At 36.6% G+C, this 13652-nt stretch overlaps 1 protein-coding gene across 5 annotated transcripts in view; it reads left to right on the plus strand.

Moving 5' to 3' along the window:
* GRB14 (growth factor receptor bound protein 14) overlaps nt 1–13652 on the plus strand; it is a 100693-nt gene that overhangs the window by 13116 nt on the left and 73925 nt on the right. For 2 of the 5 annotated variants that reach the window (XM_027637066.1, XM_027637064.1), the window contains exon 1: nt 218–422. The exons of 1 other annotated variant lie outside the window; for it this stretch is intronic. In XM_027637066.1, coding sequence (XP_027492867.1) covers nt 360–422 — 63 coding nt within the window. In that variant the 5' untranslated portion in view covers nt 218–359. Of the gene's footprint in view, nt 1–216; nt 423–13652 lie in introns of those variants that run through there. 2 more of the 5 variants (XM_027637065.1, XM_027637063.1) reach the window with 2 other exon arrangements.

Below are 13652 nucleotides of genomic sequence, written 5' to 3' on the forward strand. Positions count from 1 at the left end.
TGGTTTTTGTTTTGACAGTGAAGACAAAGTTCTGAGTGATAGAACTGCATGTTGTTCTGCTTATTTTTATAGCCAGAGATAATCAGCGTGGGCCTTTCCAAGGACAGAAGACAAGTTTTCAAGCTCTTTGGTTGGTTGATTTCTAGTTTGTCCTACCCCAGTGTCTTCTGTCATTGGCTTTGAGTAGGACTGAATTCACATAAATGGAGTGACATTTACTAGAGCCTTAGTCTTTCCTTTGTGCTGACTCTCCAATATTTAGGCTATGAGAAATTAGGCTTCAAGGAATATTGCTAACTACTTTTTCTGCTTTATGTTATCATCTGGATGAAGGTTGGTGAGTTCTGTGAAAAGCAGGCATGAGTTTGTCTTCCAGAAGAGTAACATTGCCTGCAGTTATGCCAATAACTCTGCAGAAAAGGGTATGGCATTTAAATCAATCTTGTAATTCTGACGTTAGTATGGGTTGGTAACAACATTTAAACGTGGCTATATTTATTTTTTCACTTTTTATTTCATTTCTCTTATGTAATAAGAATGTTTCTTTTCTGATAAATGTAGATTTTTTTTATTTCTCTATGTGAAATATGTTTGCATAATATACATAAATATTATGTGTACATAACTGAATTTTTTTTACGGGTGCTTATTTTCTCTGTTACTAGAGTTTTGTACTTTGTACAAGAAATTATTTTTCTTAGAGATTAATGTAGTTTTAAAATATAAAGTGTCATGATTGCATTAAAGTATGCCTCTGTAGAAGGCTATGTTACTGTTCCTAATGGAGAATTACTGGAGTCTGCTTCCACAGGTTTTGCACCACCTTTAAACACAACATACTTTTTCCTGCCTTTTCTGGCTAACACCTTATTAGTGGATGGCCCATCAGGTATTTTGGGAATTAGGGTGACACTGTACAGTGTTTCTCCATAGACACTGTACTTGCCTTTTTTTTTGTTGTGTCAATAAAAAGTGGAAGCAATGCAAAATCGTTACATCTGTGTGCACTTAGGATTGCTTAGGGTAACTCTGTGCATGGGGGTGTCTATGAAGTTAAAAATGCACGTGGAAATGAAGTACGGAAATATGACTCTCTGCTGAGCCAGATATATTAACTTATAAGAAATTAGTTCAAACAAGCTGTAAGTTATTAATTAGTTCGATTTATTTTGTAAATGTGTAGATATTTTTCAAAACCTTATTGCTGCATAATATGCCTGACTCACTTTTAATAGACTCTTCTGTTACTCAAAGGCTTTTAATGTACCAGCATTATGAAAAATGAAAGTTCATTGAAATATTACTACAGTATTAAATGGTTCTCATGAGCAATTTACATAGAACACAGTATATACTTATGGCATAAGTCCAGTGGGTCTAAAGTAGTATATGAACACGTAGAGCTTTCATTGATTTGGGATATATGATATTCTTTAGATTATTTCATTGTTTGGGTTGGAGGGGAAGCCTGTGAACACACAGTTTTATTGGGATTGATTGGTACAGATTAGATTATACTACTGTCTTAATAGCACAATAACATACCACTTTTCTGGTATAGTAACTTTCAGATTTAGATATGTGCAAGATGTGCTCTTACACAGTGTTATCTAACAATTTGCTGTATCTCTGTTACACTTCTCAAAAACATTCCTTTAAAAATTGTGGTTTAACTTTTCAGCTCTCATCCTCTCAATCCTGCAGTTCCTTCCTCTTCTTCTCTTCCTCCCCCCAACACCCCTTCAGATCTCAAATCTTCAGTTGTCATAGTTATTATTTTTGTTTGGTTTTTGTTGTTTGCATGTTAGGAGAGGAAGGTCTTTGTTCTTGCAGCATGTAGTTGTGTTAGACTCCTCTGGTATGCACACAACAGTACTTGGTGCTGTGTGGGAGGGGAGAGGTGTAACTTTGCTCAATCTAGCATTCAGAAGGCTAGGAAACTCAGTTTTAACTGTACTGTATATTTCAATGGGTTGCTTTTCTTTTTTTTTGGTGTTGAGAGGTAAGAATAATTCTCCGAGGAAATGTAAGAGTTTTTCTTTTTTGATAAATTCAAAGTAAGATAAATTTCTGTGCATCCTCTCTCATTTTTACTTTTCATGCTACTATCAAGTTAGCTGTCAACAGTTACTGGCTTTACTTCTCTTTATCTATGCACTTTGTAAGCCCAAAATAAAATTAATGGAAGTAGTAGGAGGAAGGAGCACAGGATGTTGCCTTAGGTAGGTAGCTATTGAGTTACTGTTGCAAAAAATTCTTGAAGGCATATGTCCTCACTGAGGGCTCACTCTATGCCAAATTTATTAGGCTTGTTTATGCTTGTGGTGGTTTTATCTGTTCTTGTAGAATTCCTCCTGAAATTATGTCTTCTTTCTGTTTAGAAAGTGCTTGTGTTATTTCTGTAGCAATATTCTAATTTCTAGAACTGGAATACTGCAGGAAGGGAAGACAAGAAGGCAGACGAGCCATGCTTGTAAGGGGTAGCACATGTGCATGTGTAAATTTGTTCTTGTTTCTTGTGGATATTAGAACCTTAGACATAACCTGTGACTTAAAGTAGTGCACTTTCTATTTCTTGTAGCACAAGAATGACCTAGAAAAGTAGAAATGTTACATTAGCTCTGCATGGTCAAGATAAACTTAAACATTAGCTCATGAAGTATTACTTTAGAGTATTGACCATCCCCAATCATTATTTCTTAAATTCACAAAGTGGATAATTATGTAAGAAGTCTAGTTTAATTATAGTACTGCAAAAATTGCAAGTATTTTTGTCCCCTTATTTCTCTCACACAAAATGTAAAATTTTGCATTGTCAATGTGCTAATCTGATTGTTCTGCCAATTTCTTGAACACATGGGTTTTTCTCATTTTCATTCCAAATGTCTAATATGCTTTGTTCAAAGTTATTTCATACTTTCTGTTTTAAAATCCGATGTGAAGTGCTCATCACAGTTGACGTGTTTCATTCTTAAATAATATATTTTTAACTAAAGCTACCAGACCTTGTTTAGGTTCCAGGGGGTCTTTTAGCACAGACAGGAAAATTACATACTTGATAAGCATGGGGAATTATGTATATTGAGTACTATCGCAACCAGATTTATAGCATTTATAGACTAGACATGTATTTAATCCAATTCAGAGTAAATGTCTTTATTTTCTGTATGAATAACTCCGTACTCCTCTAAAAGTGTTTTTAAGAAATTAGATTTGAAAGGTCATAATGAATTCAAGACACTGTTTTACAGTCAAAGACCAATCATTTATTCGATATAAACACAAGTCTACTAGACTTGTTATATAATACGTAGAAGTCTTGGGCACATGATGTTGGATGCAAGTTGTAGAAACAGAGAGACTTGTAGATTTTTTCCACAACAACTGGGAACTTCGTAGCACACTAGGTTGGGTGCTGTTAAGAAGCATTGTGTACATAGGTAGCATGTATTGCAGCTGAATAATTTCCAGTGATTCTTGAAGGGATTGTGTAGTGTCTTTTAAATAGAAGAAATATTGATTAGAAAATGAGGATATGATTTAGATTGCTCAAATCTAGGGCTGCTGTAAGCATGCAAATTTCAAGATTCTCTTGTATCTTTATTCCATCTATTTTTCTGGCCTGAAATCGCATGCTTTAATCAACACTTACCCCTCTCCCAAGGAAAAATGGTCACTTAAGCCAAATTGTATCAAGAATTAGTAATGTCTGTCTGCAAGATGAAGAGCATGAAAGTAATTTTTCAGTTTTGCATTTGGATTCCCTGAGATGAAAGGCCAGTGTGCTGATCCAGGAATTTTACATAAGGCACTTTAAGTGACATGATAATGGGGTCATTAAATGAATACCTTTTATAAAATAACTGGAGGCAGACCAAGCATTCATGTGTGAAACATCTCTTTGTAAGGACAGTTTGAAAAATAGTAATTTAAAGATGCATAAACAACACCAGTGCCCCTTTTGTCTTTTCTACAGTAATAGAAATAAAAGAAATACAATAATAAATAAAATAATTCAAGACTAGGTTGGATGGGGCTTTGAGCAATGTGGTCTGTGGTCTGTGGAAGGTGTCCCTGCCCATGGCAGGGGTGTTGGAACTAGATCATCTTTAAGGTCCCTTCCAACCCAAGCCATTCTATGAGTCTATAATACAATAATAAAAATGTTTCTATAATACAGTACATCCTTGAAGTTTTGAAGACAGATGAGAGGAGATGGAGAGAGTGGGCTTTAAAGGCCTAAAGAGTAGTGGTCAGCAAACCTGTGGTAATTGAGGTGAAATATTCGAAGTTTTTATTCAAAATAGAATATTTTTTTAAATGAGTTTTTGTGGGGTCTGAAAGAAGTAAAGGAGATAACCATGATAAAGCAGTAGGATTGGCCTCACTAGAAATTCAGTATAGGATTAGGTTTTAGAGATAAATTACTAGGATAAAACATCAGTATATGCTACTACTGTATCTACAGAGTTTGATATGAACAGAAGATTTTGAGCCAGGACAAGAGTTGACGAAGGTTGAGAAGGATGAATATACATGGGAATGGGCAGAGACGCAAACTGAATTCAGGAGAAGGTTAGTGTGTTTCTTGAAAGAAGTTTATATTTAAAATTACCAGAAGGCCAAGCTAGCATGTAGGCTCACAGAAAGGTCTTGCCAGCTTAGCACATCTAAAATGTGCTAATATAGCTGCATTTTGTTTGGGGACATCTGAAATTCCTGCTTACTCTTAATACTGAAAAACTTTGTGAAAGTAGCTTTACAAATATCTATCTCAGATATTTATCTGAGGGAGCATACAACTTTCATGTTAACTATGTAAAGATTAATGAACTGCCTAAAACAGTCTTCTGTCGCACAATACTTGCAGATACTAAGGTACTTACTTGTGATAGAGGATGGCATGCAGCTAGAGATTCAGTTTATGGATGATAGGGAAGAAGGAGGGTGGCAGACTAGCATTTTCTGTCAGCAAGGAAGAGCTCTGGTTAGGTCCAGGGACTGTTTAGGAGAGAGCTGCAGACAGGGCTCCTCAAGGGAAGGTGTTGCAGGACTTTTCCCCTCCCTTATGTTGTTGGCCAAATAAATCTAGATCTGATACTATACTTGAGAAGGGTTCTAGACCAATTTTTGCACTGAATATGTACTCTTTATACTCAAGCAGGCACCTAAAAATGGATTCTGATATAGCAGTCATATACCAGTTGACCTGTTGTATTTCCTGCTTTGACTAGCTTAAAACCAGTAAAGCTTCCTACTGTTTTTATTGTGTATAAAAATGATCCCACATGTATAAGAGAAATCAAAATGGGACTAACTTTAGCAGTCCCTATGGTTCAGGTGTGGGTGGGGAGAGGGAGGTTTTTTCCTATCCTGTGACATTCCAGTGTCTACAAACAATCAAATTTTACAGGATATTTTGTACACAAAATTATCAGTAGTCTTGGAATTTAAAATCTGTAGCACTATGCTGCATAGCTGTCGTGAAAGCTGGGTAGGGATGTATGTGTGTGTGTGTGTGTGTATGTGTGTGTGTATGAGACGCTGAGTAGTAAGCACACAAAGCTTTTTAAGAAGTCTTTTAAAATCTCAGTGGTTTAATACACTTGGTCATTACTTGTCCTTTGTATAGTTTGACAAGGTTTAGTGGCACAATTAATGTTGCACTCTGTCTCCTCTCTGTCTTCAGTTCTTGAACAGATCTTTGATATGTTTTTTAGTTTCTTCTTGCCTTCTTTGAACATCTAACATTCTTCATACAGTAACCAAGGAAATTGGCAGTGTTTAGTGCCCTACTCTGCTCATAATCCTTTTCTGTGGGCAGAAATCCTTTGGAAAAAAAACCAGCTTTTTCATCAATTGAAGAAAGTGCTTGGCCATTTCCTAGCTCTAGTACTTTAGTCGCCTCTTGAATAAATTAGGCTTCAAGAAGTCAGAACTTGACCTTCAGACTGTGTTATCTAGCCTTGAAGTATATCAAGAGCTATTGCTGAATAGTTATTTCTGCTAAAGTAAACCCTCTACTGATTATGCTGCATTGCTCTATATGAAGGGAGAAACTCAGCAAATGGCACACAAAGTGTTGGCATCAGTCTTATGTGAAAAATCACATTTCCCTGACTTATATGTCTTCCGTGTTTTACTTTGAACATGTTATAACACATAAGCAAGTACCTGAAAAATTATATTTTCTTTACTTTTGATAAACTGAAGCTACATCAGTGAATACAAAGAAAATTCGTCACATTGAACCAAGGAATTATCCATATTTAAACTTGCTTTCTTCCTCATTTTAATGCTGTTGCTATGGGTACTGCCCATGCCCCATATTTCACCACTCCTTGTTTATTTGCCTGTGGGTCAGGAACAGAGGCAAGACCAGCCCAAAAAAACAACAGCTACCTTAAGGACCTAAAGAAGGAGTTATGACTGATCATGTAGTGGGTTTGCATGGCAGGTTTTTGGTAGCAGGGGTAGAGGGGCTCTACACAGGTGGCTTCTGTGAGAAGCCGCTGGAAAGTTCGCTCCATGTCCAACAGAGCCAATGTCAGCTACCTCCAAGACAGACCCTTCAGTGGCCAAGGCTGAGCCCTTCAGTGACAGTTGTAGTGCCTCTAGAGTGACATATCTAAAAAGGGAAAAAAGTTTGCTGTGCAGCTGCATCTGGAGAGAGAATATGTGAGAGGAACAGCCCTGTAGACACCAAGGTCAGTAGGGAAGGAGGTGGTCCAGACACTGGAGCAGAGATTCCCCTGCGGCCCATGGTGCAGACCATGGTGAGGCAGCTGTGCCCTTGCAGCACGTGGAGATCCAACAGGAGTGCAGAGATCCCCCTGCAGGGCCTTGGAGGCCTCCACACCAGAACAAGCGGATGCTTGAAGAAGGCTGTGACCCCTGTGGAAAGCTCACGCTGGAGAAGGCTCCTGGCAGGACCTGTGGACCTGTGGGGAGAGGAGCCCACGTGGAGCAGGAGCAGAGTGTGAGGAGTCCTTCCTCTGAGGAGGAAGGAGCAGCAGAGACAACGTATGAGGTACTGACTGCGACCCGTGTTCCCTGTCCCCCTGTGCTGCTGGTGGGGAGGAGGTAGAGAAAATTGGGGGTGAAGTTCAACTTTGGAACCAGAGAGGGGTGGGGCAAGGTGTTTTAAGATTTGGTTTATTTGTCATTACCTTTCTCTGATTTGATTGGTAGTAAAACTAATTTCTCCAAGTTGAGTCTGTTTTACCAGTGATGTTAATCAGAAGCGATCTCTCCCTGCCCTTATCTTAACCCATAGGCTTTTCTCTCCTCTGTACAGCTGAGGAGGGAAGTGATAGAGTGGGCACCTGGTGTCTAGACAAAGTCAACTCACAACAGATCAAAACTCCTGAACCAATATAATTATGTTGTACCATTGGAAATTTTAACCTGATTCCATTTCATCTAAGTCTCTTACACTGATAGTGACTTCCTAAAGTTTCTGGTTTGAAGTTGTCCTTATTCAGTTGCTTTCAACCCTTTATTTATGTTTACATTATTTCAAAGCAACTAGTTTTTCATAGTTTAAAATAGTTATATAAGATCAGATTTATTCTGCTGCAGTACAGTTTATAATGGGTGCCTTGGGAACAGTACACAGCAAGGCGAGTCAAACTTTAAGTTACACTTTCCAAGAATACACATCCAGTTTCTTGACCCAGAGTTGATAGGCTTTCAGCATATTTCTCATATCTCATCATAGTTCTCATATATGGCTGTCTTCGACTGCTGACCATTATCTTTACCAATACTCATGCTTAGGCATAAAAAATATTAACTAGGAGAGGCATCTTTCATTCCTTTCTTTCCCATGCCTTGTACGTCATTGTGGTTACAACTTCTTGAATTTGTGTTTTTACTGATACCTTTTCTGTTTGACACTACTAAAATTCTTATGAAGGACTGAGACCTGGGAGGAAGTGTTCAGTTGACACCCGTAATGCTTTTCCTTTATTTCCTACTAGAATTCTCTTTTTTTTTCACTATTCTTTAATGTACTCCGATTTCTTTGCAGTCTTTTTCATCACTCTTGTTGCATATTGTATCATTTCTACTGATAACCTTTGCCCTAACATAACATTGTGCTTTTTTCTTAGGCCACTTAAGACTGCTTTTCTGAACTAGTTAACTCCCTTCTCCAAGAGGTTAGCAATTAAATAGTATCTAGACTGAATAGCAGTTGGAGCCCTCTGCTTGTCTTGTATTAGCTTGACAGCCAGACTTCAGTAGCTCATCATATTATCCAGCAGCTGCATATGCAAGCCCTCAGTGTTGTGATTTTTCCTTTGGTTCTTCTGATTGTAACTTGCTGGATTGGTGTCTGTCACCATCTTTTTGGGTATCCTGTTTGACAAGACTTTTAGGATGATCATAACACAAATAAAATGCATAAATACATTTATGGTAATATGAAAATGATTTGTGTGTGGGAAAGAGAAGCAGCAGCCAGACAACCCAGAAGACCTCTGAATGTGGGGTATCACAGCATGTGTAGAGATGGGAAATGTGCTACTGCCTTCTCAGTTTTCCTGTATAACTGAAGACTGTGCAGTCTGCATACCTTATTTTCCTTTTAGAACAAATGATTAGAGGTAAACATTGTCAAAATAGAATGAATTTTTGAAATTAGTAGTGTCCCCTTTTACTGCATCAACTACTTATCATTATCTTCCTATTTCACTTTGTTCACTTGTTTTAGTCTCCTGCATCAGGTGATTATTACAGAGTCTGATTTCCATTCCCAGGCTTCCCTTGTCTTTTTTTCTGTTTCTTTAGGAGTCTGGATTTGTTGGCAAAAATTGCTGACAAAACTGTAATAACACAACAGGGTAAAGCTGAAGGTTTTACATGGTTTGAGTAGATTTACTAGCTTTATTTCAGGATTTACGCTTTATTTGGAGTTTATGCTTTAGCCAGAGGGAACAATGCTATGTGAATAAAATAGAAGTTCAGAAGTGCTGAGGGATAAAGTATTCTGTCAGAATAGTTATCGTACAACAGTTAAACCTTGCTGTTATATTCCACTGGTGACTGGAAACAGATACCCAGAGATGATAGTACTGGACTGGAAGGGTTATAGTCTGACCCAGCAAAGCAAGGTTTTTGTCTTACACCAAATGACAAAGTATTTCAGCATTCTAAAATGAGCATTTATTATAGTGTGTTAACCTACATGGCCTTTGTCATATTTGCTCTGGACATTCCTTCTACCACTCCAGAAATTCAGAGAAAATTTCCAAACTATATCTTCTTTAACTAATAGTATAAACTTTTCTTTGTCTTAGAGTCTACATTCTTTTCTCCTCTTGTAACCTTCATAGCGATACATAGCTGATATAGCTGATGACAAAGACGTTATTCTCTTTGAAGCTGTGTTGCAGTTCAAGCCTAAACTTTTATATAAAATTGCCAAAGTGAAAGAGTTTTAAGAAAAAATCTGTTTTCCTTCCCCCCCTTCCTTCTTTAAAAAATCTATTTCAGGACTGCTGCAAAGGAAATGAGAAAATAATTGGTCTCTTAACAGTGTTATTCAGAGACTTGGTCTTTCTCACCTTCAGCAAGAGATCTGCTCTACTGAGAAACCAGCAACATAGTGTGAAAAACCTGGTAGAAACAATAGGTGTACTTCTTTTTATAGCTGGTATCTCTTGAGAAACATAGACTGCAGCCAGAACGTGGCAGTAACAGATTTGCTTTCTCTTGTGCTGGAACACAGCATTCTATTTATCTCTGACAAGCGAAGGATATGTTGGACAAACTGCACTATTAAATACAGAAAGCCTCATTTAAATAATGTGACATAAATAGGGACAAGCTATTCAAACATGAAGCTGATAACATTTTGCCCTTAACTTTGTTGTACACAGAAAACAAAAACCAGAAGTGTATTTTAGTGGCTTTGTATTTACATTTCTTTCTCCCTCTGTCTTCATACATGACTTCTTTAGAAAGTAGAGTAGTATGTGGATAATTTCTACCATATTTCTAGATTTGGGGTTGAAACCACTGGTACACTGGCAACTTTTTTCATTTTCCATTCATTTTCTATTTCACTAACTTTTTAAATAAAATAATGAAATACTGAAATTCCTTCTTAAGTCAGACTCTTTGACTCCTCTGCTATGATTTTTCCATCCCCTCCCTCTTTTTAGGTCCAGTTAGTCTAAGTGGATCTTTTCCCATCAGTATATGGTAAGTACATTCTAAATATTGCTCTTGTGTGTAGTAAAAGGTAAAACCATGTATTACTATTTAATATATAAAAGCTATTTAAAGTTAAGACTTAGCTGGCTGTGTGGAAGTGAAGGACTGAAGATACTAAATACCATAAATTTACTTATAGGGCTAATAAGCTGATCTCCTCCACTAAATTAGGTTTTCATGAAGAAAAGTTCATGTGAAAGTAAACTTTTTTAACCTGAACAATCAAGTTTGATCTGAATACTGATTTCTTGAAATCAAATAATAAGGTTTTTGAAGTTTTTTCAGAAAAGGCTTGGTTTGGGGTTAAAATATGAAACTCTTATCCACTACCAAGATGATTTTCGTACCTTGCTAGTTATTTTAGCAATTTGCTGTGTGTTTCATGAGAAATAATAAAGTAGCTCTGAGTGAAGATAATGGTTCATAAAGCATGTACATTTAGCCTAGACAACTGAGCTCTATTGGCTGGACTATATGAGCTGAACTGTATGAATGAGTGTGATGATTCTGCCACTAAGAAGTGGTGATGCCTGGCTAAAAGGGAGAATAGCTTTGTGTACAAATATAGTTATTTGGAAGTTGGATTATGCCATGGTCTCAACTGAGTTTTAAAATTACTTTCCCTTGGTTAAAGAATTTTAGTGACGTTTCACTGGGATGTTGTCATTTATTTATTTATTCTTAATGGCTGGGAAGGTGTAAAAAACTCTCTTGACTTCGTAATAGTCTGTGTACTGGGTTTAGATTAACTGGAAAGCCACGTGTACTGTGCACTGGAGTTGAGCAGTTACCTACGTTGGATTAGCTCTCTGTAAGTGATACAAAGAAGACAGGAATAGGGAACCTTTTACCTTTCCTAGGGCCAAGAGGCTTTGCAAATAGCCTTGTGTCAGATGTTAATGTACACAGGTAGCATTATTCAGCAATGTAATGAAAAATAACTAAGACTTATTTTTGTCATTGCTTGTAAGACATGGGTCCTCCACTCTGATTTAAGGGCTAGTATGAGTAAGAGTTTGAAATTACTTGGCAATAGACAGCTGTTCTAAAAATGAATTGTTCGTTCCAAGTTCATCTTTATTTTGCAGTCTCTTGCTCCATAACTGTTTAATCTTCATAATAGCTCTTTGTTCAAAGGACTTGGGAAAAGTTATTGATACCAATCAGTGTGAACTGCATTACCCCACTGACATTTTTCAGAATTATGGTGATTACTCAAAACTACTTTAGGAACTGCTATGAACAAGATGGGGAAAAGTTTTCAGAAATTTAAGACTAGATTTTCTTCTAGGAAGAGACAGATTCAGATAATGTTAACAGATTCTTACCTATCTGCCAGATGATAGGCACTGGTGACTCACAGATTCACAAAGCAATACGCCAAAATTAATATGCTGCAATAGCCCTTGGGCTTTTCCTCTTTCTCAGGACTGAATAGAAGTTTATACTCTGTGCATATCAGATGAAGTGATAGGTGGAGCCTAAGCCTCCATTTCTATTGGTGTCAGGATACGCTGAGGTTTGCCATTTAAGTTTCTTTCAATGTTAGACTGTATAACCTCCTATTAACTACTTGCCTTTTCATTATCAGAGCCCCTCTATTTAAACTGACAATTTTATTTCACCTCTAAAGACTAGATCTGGGAACCTGTTCTTCCATATCCGTTGTGAATAATTAATGCAAATAAATGATTTAGCTGCTCTGCAGTGTGTTTATCTTGTATAAGTGCTCCTTTGACAGCTTAATCATTTGGCAAGTCTGCTAATTTTCTTTCATTTCTGCTGTTCTGTGGAATTGTATTATTTGAAATTTTTGCTGATAATGTTTAAACTTCCTCACAACTTTCTAGTTATTTACACATATCATAACAGTTATACTTGAAATACCTCTTCAGTTTCTTTTGTTCGGAATTTCTATGCTCTGAAAAAATTTTTGGTAAGGCAGAATAATTGTCCCATCCACCCCCACCTTTCCTATAAATAATTTACATTCTTTTTAAGGAGTTTATTGTGAGTTTTACTTCTATAAATCCCTTTGTATTTCTCACCCTTTATCTGGTCCTTGGTAGTAATGGCTTTTGATAAGTCTTTAACTTTTAATCTGTTGATTACTTCCATTCTTATTTACAGTATGTTGAACTTCAGAATGTAGCTGTTGTTATTTAATTCTTCAATGACAGTAAATTTTTGAGCCAAGTGTCATATAGTTATTGTATAGTTTACAATAATCTCACTTTTTGCTCTAAAAGTAGATGTACTGTGATGTAATTGTCCAAAGTGTGGTAGTTGCTTTCTCTAGACTTTACCATTTGTTCAGTTTTGTACAGGGAAATGAAATCTTCTGTAACTATTTTATTACTGTTTATAGCTATATTTTGTTTCTGTTGACCATTATTGTAAAACTGAATGTATCAAATTCAGGGTTAAATAATGTTATTTTGACTTTCCTGTTGTCTTTCAAACCTTGTTTCTCTTCAGTTTTACTGATGCTGTCTTTGACATGATTGCATGTCAGCATTGTCGTCATTCTGCCATTTGCTCCAGTAGCATAATGTGATTGTCATAACCTTTGTTTGAAAGAACTTTGTTGTGTATTTTTACACATAGCTTGTTATAATTTGGAAATCTGCATAATTCAACCTCCCTTTTTATAATACAACATATTTACACATCTAAAGCAGTAGTCATATGAGGGAGCCTAAGTGCTTTACAAATCTTAATGAGTTCAATCTGTTACCTTCCTGTATGGAAACAGATTTCACCTCCCCTGCCCCATTTTGCAAAGAGGAAACTGAGGGACTAATACTGACTTGCCCAAAATCAGATGGGAAGTACATATTTTAAAACTAAGAATTGGATGGTTTTGTCTATAGGTAATATAAAGTATTTTTTGTTAAATCTTCACCAAATTGCTATTCAGTTCCTATTTTTGGTGTGGTTTTTTCATTCATGGGATGGTCATGGATGGCTGGATTAGGTAGGGCATGGAATTTGTATCGGGAGTCTGAGAGGGGGGAATGACTCTATGGGCTACATAATATGGACAGTTGCCATAGTGCCTTAGTAAAATATCAGAAGACTATTATAGAAAATAAGTAGAAGTTGTTTTAACTGGTAATATGTGCATACTGTTTCTGTGCAATTAACCAAGTTTTTCAATACCTTCTAAAAGAATATTTAGGTCTAAAAAGATTCATTGTGTTTTAAGGCAACAAATTCATTCATCACTGGAGAAACTGACCTGGTCTGTGGTCTTATATTAAATAACGGCTGGAAATTAACTTTTTTTTACTCTTTGAAATGCCATTTTAAAAATGGTTAGATTATGGAAAAAGTATAAGACTTTTCTAGGTCGTGGTAGGAAATGTGGGCAATTTTCCTAGATTTTGCTCTTCCTTTTGTGGCACTTTGGTTTCTTTGCAAGACAGACA

This window comes from Corapipo altera, unplaced genomic scaffold (genome assembly GCF_003945725.1).
Source record: "Corapipo altera isolate COAL_440 unplaced genomic scaffold, ASM394572v1 45, whole genome shotgun sequence".
Lineage (NCBI taxonomy): Eukaryota > Metazoa > Chordata > Aves > Passeriformes > Pipridae > Corapipo > Corapipo altera.